Below are 15676 nucleotides of genomic sequence, written 5' to 3' on the forward strand. Positions count from 1 at the left end.
AATTTTTGACTCACGTTACTGATCCTTCCCCTCTCGTTTCTCCCTTTACAATCCAATGCCCTGAATATGACAAGCAGGCGGATACTTTGCTTCACTTCATTTTTTTTTTCTCTTCCTTTGAAATGCCTTGAATGTGAGGGGCAGACAGATTCTTTGCTCTCATTCCCTGCTATACATGTATGTAATGTTACAGCTGTTTCATTTCACAAACATTTTTGAGAGAAGACTAAGTACCTTGACTCAAGAGTGCACCACGATATTAATCTAGCCCAAGTTTGGAAAGATTGCCTTCCTAGGTATGATAGATGTGTTAAAGGAACGAGTTGTTTGGCTATGGGATGTTTGACAGGATGACAAACCCACATTCTCATAAGCTGGAAATATGTCCTATTGAGAATAGAAGGTACTAGTCTTGTATCAAGACATACTATTTTACTGCCAAACTTCTAGACCACGGTCTGTTCAGCATCAAATGTTACACATGATGGTACAGTGTACTTCCTGCCAAGGGGGAGGTACATTCACCTATTGAACATGACCCAATTTTCTAACTGAACAATGTGAAGACCTGGAAGTCTATTAAATGACAAAGCCTAACAGAACATCCAGTCACTCATTCATGCTAGGGCAAAGAGTATGCACAGAAAGTCACCAAGTTATATTCAAGAGAAATAGTGATCTCAACAGCCACAGGAATAATTAGTGTTCTCCATCGATAAATGCTGCCCTTGATCACGGTCTACCATTATGTTCACTAACTCTTCTATGTGTTTAGTTCAATAATCTGGTTACTATCTCTACTATACATCAAATATATACTACATAATATCAAATATATACTAAATAACAGAAAATACTTCTCCTTTTCTCAACAAATGTTTTCCTGGTGTTTGTGTGTGCATCCAACTCACTGGCCAGTTACTTCACTCACTTCTGTCTGACAATCAACCAGATAGCCAACTCATTTTTTGCCAGGTAAGAACACCAAATTATTCCATACTCACCACGAGGAGTTCTGAATGTTCTAGGATTAGGCAATCATTTCCTCTTCTTCCGCTGCCAGATGTCCGCTTGCCAAAACTGCAGAGTAGAACAAAATGATAAAAATAGTTGTTTCAGGTCACCATCAGAAACACAAATGAACTGCCCTGAACACAATCATAGTGAAAATTCCTGGTAAGATATATTTCTCATAAGAAATATGCAGCTCTTCTTTTATGCACGGCACTGCAATGCTTGAAATTCAACTTAAAAAGAAATGATAAAAAGAGGAAAATAAATTAGGCAATGATACCAAGTCCAGGAAGAGAAGGCACAAACATAAGAAATCAAGAAAACAGTAGTGACATATGGGACAAAATACTGGTAAACTACAGGACTTTAACCCAATTGGCACTAACCCATTTACCAATATTCAAAAGGAATCTAGATGCACACTGTTTGACATAATTTGTTTTGCTGGGATGTAAAGACGTATCACGTAAGCTGGAACAACCTAATAATCGTCACTGTCGTTAATGTAAAATAACTGCTGTTTGAATCTGAAATAAAGAAAGAAAATACCCAACCATGCAAGTCATTTACCAATGTAACCCTGTTACAACAAGGGGCATACTTCCAAAGAAAAAAGAAGAAGAAAGATATAGGGCGGGGGCTTGCAGGCCTAACCAAAAGTTCTCGCAGATATTGCAGAGGTTGATTTCCATTTAACTGCAATATTAGTGGCTTTAGAGATAAAAATGATCTCTGAAGAGCGTCTACTTCATGACAATAATGCTCTTTCCTTTCCATTTCTATAAAGAAAAAGAAAGTCAGTACAGACCAATGCCTGGGAGTACAAGGTCAAGGACAGGAAAAAGACAATTTGAAAGTAATTTCATATTTCTTCCTTAATGAGGTGTGACATGAAGTTTGGTTTAATGGTGTATACTTTGGCATCGCATATTTTGCCTGAATCATTTCAAATCTCTGGAGTCTCATCCATGGATGGAGATTGATCCAAGAAAGCTCACACCTTGACCATCAGACTGACGAGTGCTAGCTTTCCTTTCACTGCTCAGTTTCTCACAGTGATACACAAAGATTGGATTAGGGACCTTCTTCACTCCATACCTTCAGCTTCAGTTCGTAGCATCAACAATTATTGCTATCACTGTAAAACACGATATTTTTGCGGCATGAAATTTTCACGAATTAAAGACAACGGCCTTTTTCACAGCATGAAATTTTCGCAAGTTGCCTGTAACATTCAATGCATATAGTGTAAACAAGAACTTTCACACACATTTTAATTTCGCAAATCTTGGCATTCGTGAAAACAGCGAAATTAAAATGCATATTTTACAGTATTCCTTGATGAGTAAAATTTGAAGGGGGGGGGGGGGCAGGGCATGAGGACTCCTCCAATATGTCAGTTTAAGCCATCAATGGAATCCATTGTTAATGTCTTGCTACAAGTGGCATCTTATGGAAGAAAAAGTACACTCTTGTTGAATTCTTCCAAGGGAGTGGAGCACAGTAGGTAAACTGTATGCAAAGGGTACGACAATGAAACAATCACTTGGTTGTTTCCTTGCTTTTTTGATCTAACAATAAGTAGGTCATATTTCTTCTTCCAAATAAGGAAAATATATATGGCCATCATGCATGACTCTACCACAATGAAGCGTGTTAAATAAGAAATTGAAACTGAAACTTGAAAAATAAAAAGGAAACATTTGTCAGAGAGACAAGGCCACAGTAAATAATATCCAGCAGAGATTTCTACACATGGAGCTGAGAGCATGGGTCCCAGAAGAAAGTACTGTTTTGACATTTCCAGTCCAGAGACAGAAAAAAAGAATTAGGTCACAACCACAAGGCTTCCACCAGTGGATAAAACATGACAGAGAAATCTGAACACCCATGTGATTGTCTTTTCTGCCTTTCAGTGAAAGTAAAAGTACACAACGAACGAAAATGACACAATATTTACAGCTTTAAAAAGAAAATCCTATTCAATGTCAGATACTACTCTATCCCAATCAACATTTTTCTAGATGACACTGAGACCTAACTAACCTAGGATTTTCCCTGGCCAGGCAGGAAAGGGAAGCTGACAACTTTCAGCGTTTGTTTGCAATTGATTACCCAATGGTCCAGGAGCACATTGTCTTTCACTTTGGGCACATTAGATTCTACAGCAGCAGAACAGCATTTTATTTCCTACCACATGCATGTAAATTAACCAATTTCCCCAACTCACACTCTCTGCTTCAAGAGGAACTACATGTACATGTAGACCGGGTGATGCCATACAGAAAATGGCATAGCAGACTCCTAAAAGCCAATTAATTGCAGTCACGTATCATTCCGTTCTTCATCACGGGTACTTTAAGTGACACAGCTAAATGCTGCAATCAATTCAGCATATTTGTAGTTATTACTCGAAATCATTGGGAGCAATTACAGCATCATGATAGCAAATGCAGACATACTGATAAACTATCATCATGAAACCATTATCTGGAAAAATGCTGTTTGTGACATCGGCAAGCAACACTCAAAGCAGTTTGTCCTTTCAGTGAAGTCAATGATTAGCTCAGTTCATCTATGGTCTTCAGTGGCGAGTATTGCACTGAATGACAGTTCAATGGAGTTTCAGTAGAGTTCACACTAAATCAGTGCACTTTAGCAATGGATCCAATCATATTCACTCAGTCATGTTCAGCTTAGCCTATCTGACAATCCTCTTTCGATACACTGATTATAAGGGGATAAATCACAATTAAGAGATTTACCAAGTTTACCTCTTATATACTTCAAGACAAAACTTTCCTCACCAAATATTAATACACAACTATCATTCCTGGCAGAGCACTCCATTATTAAATTATCCTAACACTTAGTGATAGATCTGTGCCTGGATTGAAGACAGGGCCATTGAATGGAAGATTGTCTATGGTGTGAACAGTTCTTTGACCTCTGTTTTGTGTTCTGTGTTCTCACAAGGATGTCTGTCCAGAAATCAACCTCAGAAGAAGATGGGGGTTAATTCCTGGAACCTCAGAATAGTCTGCCACCTAGGGTTACAAGAATCTCACATCTTCAACCACACTGGCTTGAATGAAAGAGACTGTGGTAATGCACAGTACCGGTTTGTAAAGCATGCTTAGCCAGTGTCTGTCTCTAAAAAGGTCAGTGACATTGCCTCTATGCTATGTCAGTATGGAAGAGGAATCGCAAACCAAGTTTGTCAGGGAGGGAAGGGGGTTGGGGTTGTGCAGCTTCAAAACCACAATGGTGTGTCATCTGGCTTTCAATGACTGCCCCTAGCTTGGTATAAGACTACAATCCTCATTAGCCAATCAGATCAAGCTTGACAACTGGCAGATGTGCCATGGGAACTACTTCACCCATGCCCTGTATCAGAAAGCTGAACTTCACTTGGGAATCATTCAATTTATTTAGGGGCAGTGGAACTGGAACTAATGACATAAAGGACACTTTCACCTTCATTTACATAGAACATGGGAAAGTGCACCAATATTAACAGACACACCCATGAAAGTTCATAACTTTTGACCGGATTGTCTTATTTCTTCAAACTTTCACTGATGTATTCTACTAATATAGCTGCATTAACTCAATCAACATGTACTGTACACAATGAAAGTGAACTTGTCCTTTAATAGACTGTTTAATAGTAAATCCTGAACAGAACTGCCACATAACTTGCTGTCTACATCACTGATTTCAAGTTAGAGCAACTTGAAGGCTTGTTTTACAATATAACGATGACTATAAATTATATACATTCACATCTTTTACTTTTCTAATTTCACACCCAGTATTTAAATGTGAATTCCTCATATCAAAAAGATGCATTAAATGCAAGTATTCAGTCACTAGTATTTTTTTTTTTAGACTTATGATAAAGTCAATTGACAGCTAGTACTCTGTGAAACTATAAATATTTGAATCCACTTAATTTTTGGTACCCTCCCATGTTTAGCAAAAGGTAAAAACAAGTAGACCTACAACCCAAATCTAAAGATATTCTCATTTATTCAGTTTTAGTTTATTTCGTATTTACTGCTTAAGTTTTTATGAGGGTTAACTTGCTTCAATTGGGATGCAACACTTTATATGCAGCCAAACTGCTGGCTGAAGAAAACATAATATTTGTATTGATAATGAATCAATCTCTCCAGTTACACGATTGTACTTATTTTTTTTTTTACCAATCCACAATCAAGTGTACCAGTAGTCAAAGTTCTTTTGTATTTTAATACACAGCTTGTATAAGCTGTATGTGGGAAACTGATTCATGTGGGTTCACACAGCTTGGGACGATCACTCAAGTTGGATCAATTCTCACACTTCTGTCATGCTGAAAGCACAAGTCTGTGACGGGATCCTTCAGACGCAGCCAGAAAGTTAAACACAAGACAAAGGATGGGATGGGAAGTAGCGGCACTCAAGCGATGCTTCCACCGATGTGACAGCAACCTTGTTCATTCATTTCATTGCAGCAAAGATTAACAAGACTTTGCATCTGAAGGCTATCCACACAAAGATGTGTTTAAGCTGAAGGATACACTATGGCATGGATTTATCAATTCATTAACTCCCCAAAATACAAATGGGTTGGTATTATCGGATCAAAAGATCCCATGCAGTATTCACATACTGTTCCATTCAATCATTTCATTCAGATAAAGACTGCTACAGAACAGATTGTCAAGAAATCTTCAATGCAACACTGAATTAGGCTAACTAGCGAGTCATTACTGTGGGATTCCTGGCTTACATCCAACAAAATGATTGAAGAGTATCACACTATGTAGTTGATTCAAATGACAACATTAACATCGCCAAGCAGGGTATAGCGGGATGTCAAGGGAGTTTTATTTTCTCTCTTAATATCTTTCCACTGTAAGAATTGAATGAGAAATTAATTTGATAAACTACATGTATTTCACAAATCTCTAATAATCATGCACAGCTGATATGAATTAATGTGGCAATGTGCACTGCCAAAATAGCATGACGTACACAGTGACTGCATCCAATTTAAGAGTGCAGTATCAAATTATATCTAAAATTTACATCTCGATCCCTAGCACAAAGATTTGTGAAACAGAAATGAACATCTAAGGTACCCACAAGCCTAGGGCCATACTAATAGCTATGAGCAAAATTCTGAACTGCTTCTAGCTGCTTGTTTTTCTTTAACCTGTTGCGGACGATCTGATTTTGCTACAGCACGTTTCCCATGGACACCTGTCTGAGTATACTTGGGACTAGTCTTCAATGAGTTAAGGAAAATGCTGCATGTGCATGAAATTATAACCCATTGACAACAATTTCCTGTCATATTGCTGTATATCAAATAACAATTGGTGCACATTTTCACTGTGACCTCCCTAGGAGCCACGTAAATGCAATCAATGATATCTAAATCAAGTCCAATTTAGTCATCAATTTTCATATTGATTGGGTATAGCATGAGTGCAGACATAACATGCAATAGATTTTAACCTTGCAAAAAAGTGCATTTGGGAACCTTTCAGTTGACAACAGAAACTGAAGCCTTGCTAGCATATTACTGACATGAAATTTCCAGATTTTCATGCAAAGGGAAGGGGCATCTATATTCAATCATTGTGTCAGGCAAATCAACATATATATATGGATGTAGATCAGAATTCTATTAAGTAGACAAACAAACATACAAAAACAAATAAAAATAGAGCATGAGTAATGTTGGTAGGTATACTATTCAGTATGATAAAAAATGGCACATGAAGAGGGGAAAACAATGACTGCCAAACAGACAAACACACAGAAATACGGTAGAAAATGGTAATAAATAGGCACTTGAGTTAAACACTAGTGAACAGAGAGAGAAGTGAGACAGACAGACAGACAGACATTTGCACATGACCAAAACTCAAAGACAGAGAGCAAGCAAAACTTCAGACAGACAAACAGACAGACGGATGAGAAGTCAGGTTCAAGAAGCCCGGGACCAAACAGAACTCCTTGATTTATGTTGAAGTGACAGTGACATGGAAAGAAGCCAGCATGGTATGGTATTAAAGAAGTCAGTTAGACTGGAGAGGAATGATTCATACTTTCCTCCTGGCTTCACTTGTTTCCTCCTTACTGCACTAAACCTTATCTCTACCTCCTCCTCCTCCTCCTCCTTTCACTTAGTCATGAAACCACTGTCAGCCCCTCCCACAACTTCCAATTTCCATGCTGTTGTTAATATCTGCCACTCAAAAGGTAGATCAAGTCAGTTTATAGTTTTGCATACCATCAACATCCCAAAAAAGCCATGGCTCTGGATTTTTCCCACTACATATCTGTAGGATGTTGTATCAAGGAACAAAGATGTCATAATGTAAATATGCTGAACATTGATTTAGAGTTTGAAACAAACTTAAGACTATGCTGCCTTTATGATTATTATGATGAGGCAATTTGTTATTATTAGCATTTCTCCTCAAAAGAATGATTTCAGTAATGACATCAACACCACAAGTTACGATGAGAAAGAATACACACACATGTGGCCATTACCACAGCATCACTCTTATGGTAATCTGGTGGACAACTCCATCAAAGATGCTGGTGATGCAGTCCCAGACTCCATCAAGAGGTACACGTAGATGAAGGCATTACAATGTTTTGTATGGTAAGCTGCATTAACATAGCCTTAGTAACTTGCTCCTTTTTGTTCAGCCTCATTCCAGATTTCAAACAGGATGAGTTTTACCTGATTCTTTTATAATTAAATGTTATCTTTTTATCCTTAACAAATGCACCATGAATATCACACAAAATATGATTCAAAGTAGAAGTAACATCACAACTTTCAAGGATGGATCTATATGAGGCTGTGAAAATAATCTTCATTGTGAAGGTGTCAGGTTATTCATCCCACCCACCTTCATTTCAACCTGCTGTAACAGTTGGTTTTCTGAATGGCATTGCTTGCTTGTAACAAGAACTACGACCAGCCTCACCCTACAAATGTTGGCATGCAGCAAGCTTTTCTTCCTCTGCCACCTTAAAGTAAAAATCCACTCCATCTTCCGATTGCTTTTGCTATTAAAAATAAAATCAAACAGGACAGTGAAAGTCTCATTAAAACCAGGGCCCTGTTGCATAAACAGATGCAATCAAACATTTATAACTCATAAAATCAAACATAAATCAGGTATCAGCCAATCAGAATTGAGTATTCAGAGACTTATGTCTGATTTTCTGACTTATGTTTGATCTCAACTTTTATACAACAGGGCCCAGATCAAAAAATTGAGATTTTGGATATCAAAAGTGTGTGCTTTCCCTAAAAACAGTAATATTAGTTGCAACAATAAATGCAAACTAATGGCAAGTACTGTCATCCTAACTAAGGTTTTCCACTGTCCTATAGTATAGTATAGTATTTTTCCTACGTTTTATGTACAATTTCAAGCAGTTCATTATTCTACTTCATTTAAAAAATGTTTTCACTTCGTCATGTATACATGTATGCATTCTATTTACCATTGTAATCTGGGGGCTTTACGCCTTCTCAAGCTCTCGCTTTCTGTAGTCCCCGTTCTCCTCATCAATATTTCCTTTTGTTATGTTGATCTCACAATGTATTATTTTTATGATGATTGAGATGAATAAACGAATTGAATTGAATATACAAGCAAGTCCTCATAAAATTCTTAGTCTGTGAAAATGAAATAAAAATGAATTCGTGATATTCGTCCCTTCATATTATGGCATATTTGTAACATGAACCCACTGCTGCTTTTCAGGCCTACCAGCATATTAACCCTTACATCTGTCCGCAACTTTTCTGATGCAAGGTCACAAATGGTATTCTTTAGGGGAAAATATGACAGATCCCTGAAGGGTTTGAGTCTGATCAAAAAGTTATGTTACAAGAAACTAATACTTTTTCATCACTGATGATCAAAACAAACTTAAGCAAAGAGACAATTGTGTAAACTGGAATTATCGAAAACATGGTAATGAAAAAATATTGCCAATATAAATAGAAATCTCTGGAATATATCACCTTCACTTCAGTATAGATAGATTTAATGCATTTTTCAAACCAATGTTCAAGAGGTTGGCATTGACCTGCTTTTTATCCTAAAGATGTAAAAAATGCTACGTAAAATTATCCTTCAAAGGCAGTTGATTTGCTGGTACACTGTATGTACACCTGGCATTTAAAATGCAATGCACAATAACACAGGCAATGAAATTATGTTTTCTTTTGTTTTTTACATGTAGCATTTTCTTGCAAAGGAAAACAATTAAATTTATCATACATATTTTGGGAAAAAAAATCTTGACAGGTTTCCTTGAACTATTCTGTTTCCATGTCAATTGTATTTGCTTTTCTTATTATCACATCCTGTATTACAAACTGAGTGTATGAAATATGTCTCCCTCCATAGCAGTGACATTTACGTCAGGCATAGAAGTCTCAATTTGTCCTGGGGTCTAGATGTCATATTCAGCTTGAGGAAAACAGGTGCGAGCTAAAAGCACCTCACAGAGTATTAAATGTGTCATTAATTTGTGCTGACTACCATTCTAATTAGATTTGCAGCTTTCAGAACATCTCCACGCTACCTAGCGACCGCGTTCGCGCTACGTCGCACCTCTCTAGAATACAAAGAATGTTAAACATTTGCAGTGCCTCTGCCTGTACATACATCATAATATGTTCAGCAGAGCAAGAAATATCTCCATTCTACAGCAACATATACACTCTGCAGTTGCCATTTATTACCCTTTACCCTGGTAAAGATTCCCTACTAATCAGCTGCCCTGTTTTCACATGTAAAGGTTAGAGTAAAAAAAAAAGGAATAGTTATAAGGTTATTGCAATAGACAGACAACATGTTATCAACACATTGATAAACAACTTTACAGGGGTTGGCTTTATCATGGTTGCAACATCACAAGTACCAAACCATCTCAACTACCTGGACATTAAAGTACTGTCTGTAATTTAGGTATGGGTCATTTATGTTTAAGGTAATGTCACATAGCTTCAAATACAGTAACTTTATTCCTGCTTTTAACATTTCTTTGTTATTTATCTTTTTTACATCAAAGAAGACAAAGAGGAAAAGCTTTGTTATATTTCCTCCATCTAGCTTTCTCAATACTCATGTCCCTCACAGGATGATGCACACTTAGCCTTCTGATTACCAAGGGCTCCTTGACAATTCTGTATAAATTGCAAACATCACCTACTAATGTACTATGTGAAAAGACCTCCAAGTGCATTTTTTATTAATCTTTATCTGTTCTCTTATCCTACTCTTATTAAAATATATATCCACAGGGTTCCCTCATTTGCTTGTGGTTGCTAGCAGCACCATCAGCACACATGGCATTAGGTTTGCATAAGCCTTATTACGGTTTTTCCCAGGAATGGGGCCATTTTGACAGATAATTTGAGACGCAGGCAATGTCCGCGTCATAAGATTTTTCCCACTCCTCCCACACAGTTTTGTTTCCAGCTGTTTATCTCATTCTCCACAGACTTTCTCTTCACCATCATCCCTACTTTCCTTTTCTAAACTTGCCTTTTTGCTTTTACTTTCCTTTAACCGCTGTCAGTTTGTCATACACATAATTGTAGTTTCTGATATTTATATTGAAGCTCCATTCAATTATCTTGTGAGTGAGTTTGTTTCAATGTTTTAATTTTTGTTCATTTCAACTGCTTTCGCATGGTTAACAAATGCAAAATTTTAACTCTGCACTTCTGTTAAGATGTATGGCACTCTAAAAGGCTGTGTTTTGCATTTTGCAGGTAATACTTGAGAAATGAAAAAGATATTCTGCCAAACATTGTTTGTCTTGATGGAAGGTAGAAGATCAATCTTGGAATATGTTGACCCTTAACCCCACATGCCCGCTACATTAAACAACTGGTCTATAGCAGATTCAAACATTCCTGTGGTCATGTGATTTTTCTCATAAATTTTTCTGCAATGTTCTCATCATTATGCTTTGAAAGCAGAGGCAAAACATCACTGCATGTCTGTCCTACTGTCAAATACTGTAAAACATTATATATTCGCAGCACGAAATTTTCACGAATTGGAGCCGACGGCCTTTTCCGTGAAATTTTCGCGATTTGCCACTGGCGTTCAATGCATATAGTGTAGACGAGAAATTTCGCGTGCATTTTAATTTCGCGAATCTTGGCGCTCGCAAAATTAGCGAAATTAAAATGCAAGCGAAAATTCCTCATTTTACAGAACACTTGTGCCCTGATGACAACCAAAGAATCACCATAAGGTTTCCTAGTCCTGTATGTTTCAAACAAGGAAGGGTGTGGCTGTAATTTGTACAGTCTCTCCTGACTGACTGGTAAACATACATTTCTGTAGAAGGTCAAGTGAAATTTCAAGAACTGCTGTCTCCTACATTCTGTTATTTCCATCCACCTGACTTTATCGGAACCTACTTAGTAACCGGTATCTATTTGGTAGGCCTATACCGCTATCTACTTGGTAATCCGTATCTATATAGTTGGGATACCGATATCTACTTGGTATACCAATATCTATACTTGGTATACCAATATCTACTTGGTATACAGGTATCTACTTGGTTTACCTGTATCTACTTGGTATACTGGTATCTTTGGTATACACTGGTAGGCCTATCTACTTGGTAACCAGTATCAACCTGGTATACTGTAAAACGAGGAATGTTCGAGTGCATTTTAATTTCGCGAATTTCATGAGAGCTAAGATTCGCGAAATTAAAATGTACATGAAAGTTCTTGTCCACACTATATGCATTAAATGTTAGAGGCAACTCGCGAAAATTTCATGCCGGGAAAACGGCCGTCAGCTCCAATTCGCAAAAATTTCATGCTGCAAAAACATCGTGTTTTACAGTACCAGTATCTACATGTACTTGGTATACCTATGTAGGAGATGCATAGTATCACCATCTGTATTGTCATTGTCATTGACATAAAAGCATCATCACTATCATCAACAATGATGGAATATGATAAATATGAATATGGGGCCTAAGTCTTTGAAATTTTGTTCTCTCTGTTGTCCTAAATTCAGTACACACGTTTTACACATTGTTCTTGGTACAACCCACATTCACCCCCCACCAAGGTCTTTGAAACCTGACAGAAAACCTCACTTTTAAGACATGACAGTCTCTGAGAGAACTTAACCAATCACAGCTTGAAGGGATGACTCATGAGTTAAGCATGTAACAATGCTCCATTCATGACCAGAATATTGCATGAAATATACAAACCTGATGTTTTCCTCGTTTAGGCACTAAAAAAAAAAAAAAAAAAATGTCTACAGCATGGAAAGGAAAAATAGATTTAAAAAATAGAAGAAGACTGATTTGTTGCCGCCAAGTCCATATATGTAGAGAAATTAAGCAGGAAGTTGACATGTGTTATTCTGATTTCATATGTGTTTCACACAGGAGATGTGATGGAAATTGAGATGATTGACAGAGGAGAACCACTGCCATTTTAGGAAACACTTCCCACCATTCTCTGTAATGGAAGCATGATGATATAAAGTGTACACTATGTTTATTTGTATCATTTCATGTACAGACATACTGCCACCCTCTGGGCCTTGTGAATATTTTCCTGGAATCGGATAAATGATAAATGGTAGCAAACAGTATAATGATGCAGAGATTACCTAGTGAAACCAAAGAGTTGGGTCTGCATTCATCATCCCAGAATTAAAGGGACTGTACAGTACTGGTTGAGGTGGGGATTCATGTTTTGAACATTCCTTAGTGAGATAATTAGAAACCTCTTATGAAATATGAAAGAGCATATAATTCTAAGAAGGATTCAACGTTTATTTGATGAAAATTGGTTTTCAAATGGCTGAGATATCCAAAAAAGTGATAATAATAAAAGGCGACAGGCCACGCCTTTAATTAGGATCTCTTTGTGTCACCTTGTTTTTGGATATCTCAGCCATTTCAAAACCGATTTTCATCAAGTAAACTTTTGATACCCCTTAGAATTGCATACTCTTTGACATCTCATAGAATGGTTTCTGAATATCTCGCAAAACGTCAAAAGCTTAATTCTCACCTCAACCAGAACTGTACACACCCTTTAAGAGACACTGTTACAGTGACATGACTTAGTTCTCTCTTGTGACCTAGTTCTGGCATTTAAAATCTCCAGGGTGACTATTACCTCCCTCTACCAGAAAAGAATGGCAGTACAATGTTGAATGCACACAAACTAAACAATCTTATGGTTCAACTATTGCATGCACTTTGCCTAGAATAGAGCTCAAACTGGCATCTGCAGAGACAAACTTATGATTAATGCTAACCTATCAACATTCCTTGTAACCATAATTACTGTCTCTTGCTGAAATTGGGAATAAGAGCATGGTTTAGATTCTATACAATGGGCCAAAATTCATGTTGGTCATTTCTTTCTTCTCAAAAGCTTTTTACAGTGTACCAAAATATTGCTCAATGCATCCAGCTTCCTCGACAGCTCACTTAACCTTCAGTTAAGGAGCACAAAACTTCACAAACAACAGCTCAGGTTCTATGACAGCACATCATAACCACACAATTTTTTTTTTTCCTGTTCATATTGACCAAAATGTATGCACAATGACACAGGAAGGAGAGAAAACTAGACATTGAGAGAGAAAAATAGAGGCATGCAGTGTGTAGAGGGAGAGAGGGAGAGTCTTGATTCGCACTGGATGGTTGTTGGAGAGGAGTGGACAAACATCGGAAGGAAGCCTGAAGCACTTTGTCTTCCACTGAATCAGGGGGAGAATGTAATCAGGTTCTCTCAGTCATTTCTTGAATGTGCTTTGGTAAAGGTCGAGGAGGCAGCCCGAGGAAGGCTGAGAGTCAATGCACATTGGTTTGTGGGCAACAGCAAGGCTAATGAACCGCCTCATTATGCATACCTTCCTCAGGGCTTGCATATGTAGAAACAGGTTAACAAGGGACTAATATCAAACAACATGGGCCAGGATATTAAAGCCCCAATACAACTGTGACAGAAAAAAAAAGTTATTTCACTGGATTTTTTTTTTTCCTCGAACAAAATTTGGCAGCCAACCCATGTTTAATGAAACTTTAAAATTCCTATTGTAGAATACATTATATGCATTGCAAAGGTTCCTTATAAACTGATACAGTGCCTAGTACTCTTAGGCTCCTTAAAACTGATTAAAAAGTGGCTAGTACTAATATTTTAATAACGCAAATCAAAGATACTGTTTACCAGTAAACACGGTGGTGGTTCAATTTCAGAAATTATCAAACCTTGCTGACTGAGGTTTATGATGACATCCAAATGCATGAAAAAGAAATACACTCCAGCATCAAAAAGGTTTTATGCTTTCACTGTGTCGAGAGATCTATTGAGAAATATTATCATGTTAAAACAAACCTTTTACAAAATGCCTAATTCTAACACTACCTTCTGTGAGAAATATTGAATATAACAATTTAATCTCGTTACTCTTGAAAAGATATTCACTTTTGGTAAGAATTCAGCGTTTTATCAACCCTATATCTGGATCATAGCATATTTACACAGTAACAGAGACTGGTAGCATGTGCAACCTGCAGTCCAGATTTTCAAACTGGAAACTTTTTTTAAGTTGCGCCTTTAAATTTGCCACTTCATGGAAATTAACAAGGCTGCTACTTCACTCTTGTCCCATGATATTCTGTGGTCGAAAATTTGAGTGAAGCTTGTGCTCAGTGATGAGTGCATGAATGTGACAACATGCCAAAATAAATTCAAACACTTGTTTCCTTTGCATTACAGGAGCTGCCATCAGGTTGAACAACAGACAAAATCCTGTCCACTTCCCTGCCAAGCAAGACAAAGTCATTACCATAGAAACCTGTGTTTACTTTCACCACAGAAATAGAAGGGGCAAACTTAGAGGGATCACTAATATTCCTGTACGCCTTTGTAGATGAAGACAGAAGGCAGATTGCAATGAGATCTCGCATTTTTCAAGAAGCTGTTGAAATATTGTATGGACGTCAATAACTGAAAGAAAAGTTAACAAAGAATGACAATGGCAGATATTTAACATCTACAGCAGGGGCTATCAACCACCAAAAACCAAAAAGAGAATCAGGTGTACTCATTATTCCTCTTTAACTGTCATGTCCCTCCCACTGCAATCTGTAGACACCAGCCACAGATGAGGTATCAAAACCCATTCACTGGTTTGCCACAGGGTAAGAGATGGGAACAGGAAGTGATACCCTAGAGAGAGGTCATGTCTGGGTCAAGATGAAAGAGTTGTTTTTGTTGCTCTCTCTGGAGGGGACTCTCAGTCTGAATGTTGAAGATGTGATGTAGCTCCATGATGTGCAGTATGCACTGGTTGGCAAAGGGAACTCTGTGGGGCATTCCACCACAGATGGGCTATTGTGTCCATTGTTACAGCATTGCATTCAATAGTGGGTTCAACGTCATGTCCATGCAGTGTTTATTCCTGCATCGGTCCTTTGACAACCTTCTTAACAACCATTACAGCTAACTAGTTTCGCTTTAGAGTTGTCGTTTCAATGTGATTTCAAAATACGACGAGCTCACGGTTCAATATAGGAAAAGGGGGTGATCGGAATCCTTAGTGAAATC

At 37.6% G+C, this 15676-nt stretch overlaps 1 protein-coding gene across 1 annotated transcript in view; it reads right to left on the bottom strand.

Annotated features, from left to right (window-relative positions):
* LOC139731320 (rap guanine nucleotide exchange factor 2-like) overlaps window positions 1–15676 on the bottom strand; it is a 142358-nt gene that overhangs the window by 73752 nt on the left and 52930 nt on the right. Inside the window, exon 4 of the mRNA XM_071642207.1 lies at window positions 1005–1080. Within this exon, the coding sequence (XP_071498308.1) occupies window positions 1005–1080 (76 nt within the window). The remainder of the gene's footprint in view (window positions 1–1004; window positions 1081–15676) is intronic.

This window comes from Diadema antillarum, unplaced genomic scaffold (genome assembly GCF_040938485.1).
Source record: "Diadema antillarum isolate AM-2024a unplaced genomic scaffold, OU_Dant_1.0 seq00000368_RagTag, whole genome shotgun sequence".
NCBI classification, from domain to species: Eukaryota; Metazoa; Echinodermata; class Echinoidea; order Diadematoida; family Diadematidae; genus Diadema; species Diadema antillarum.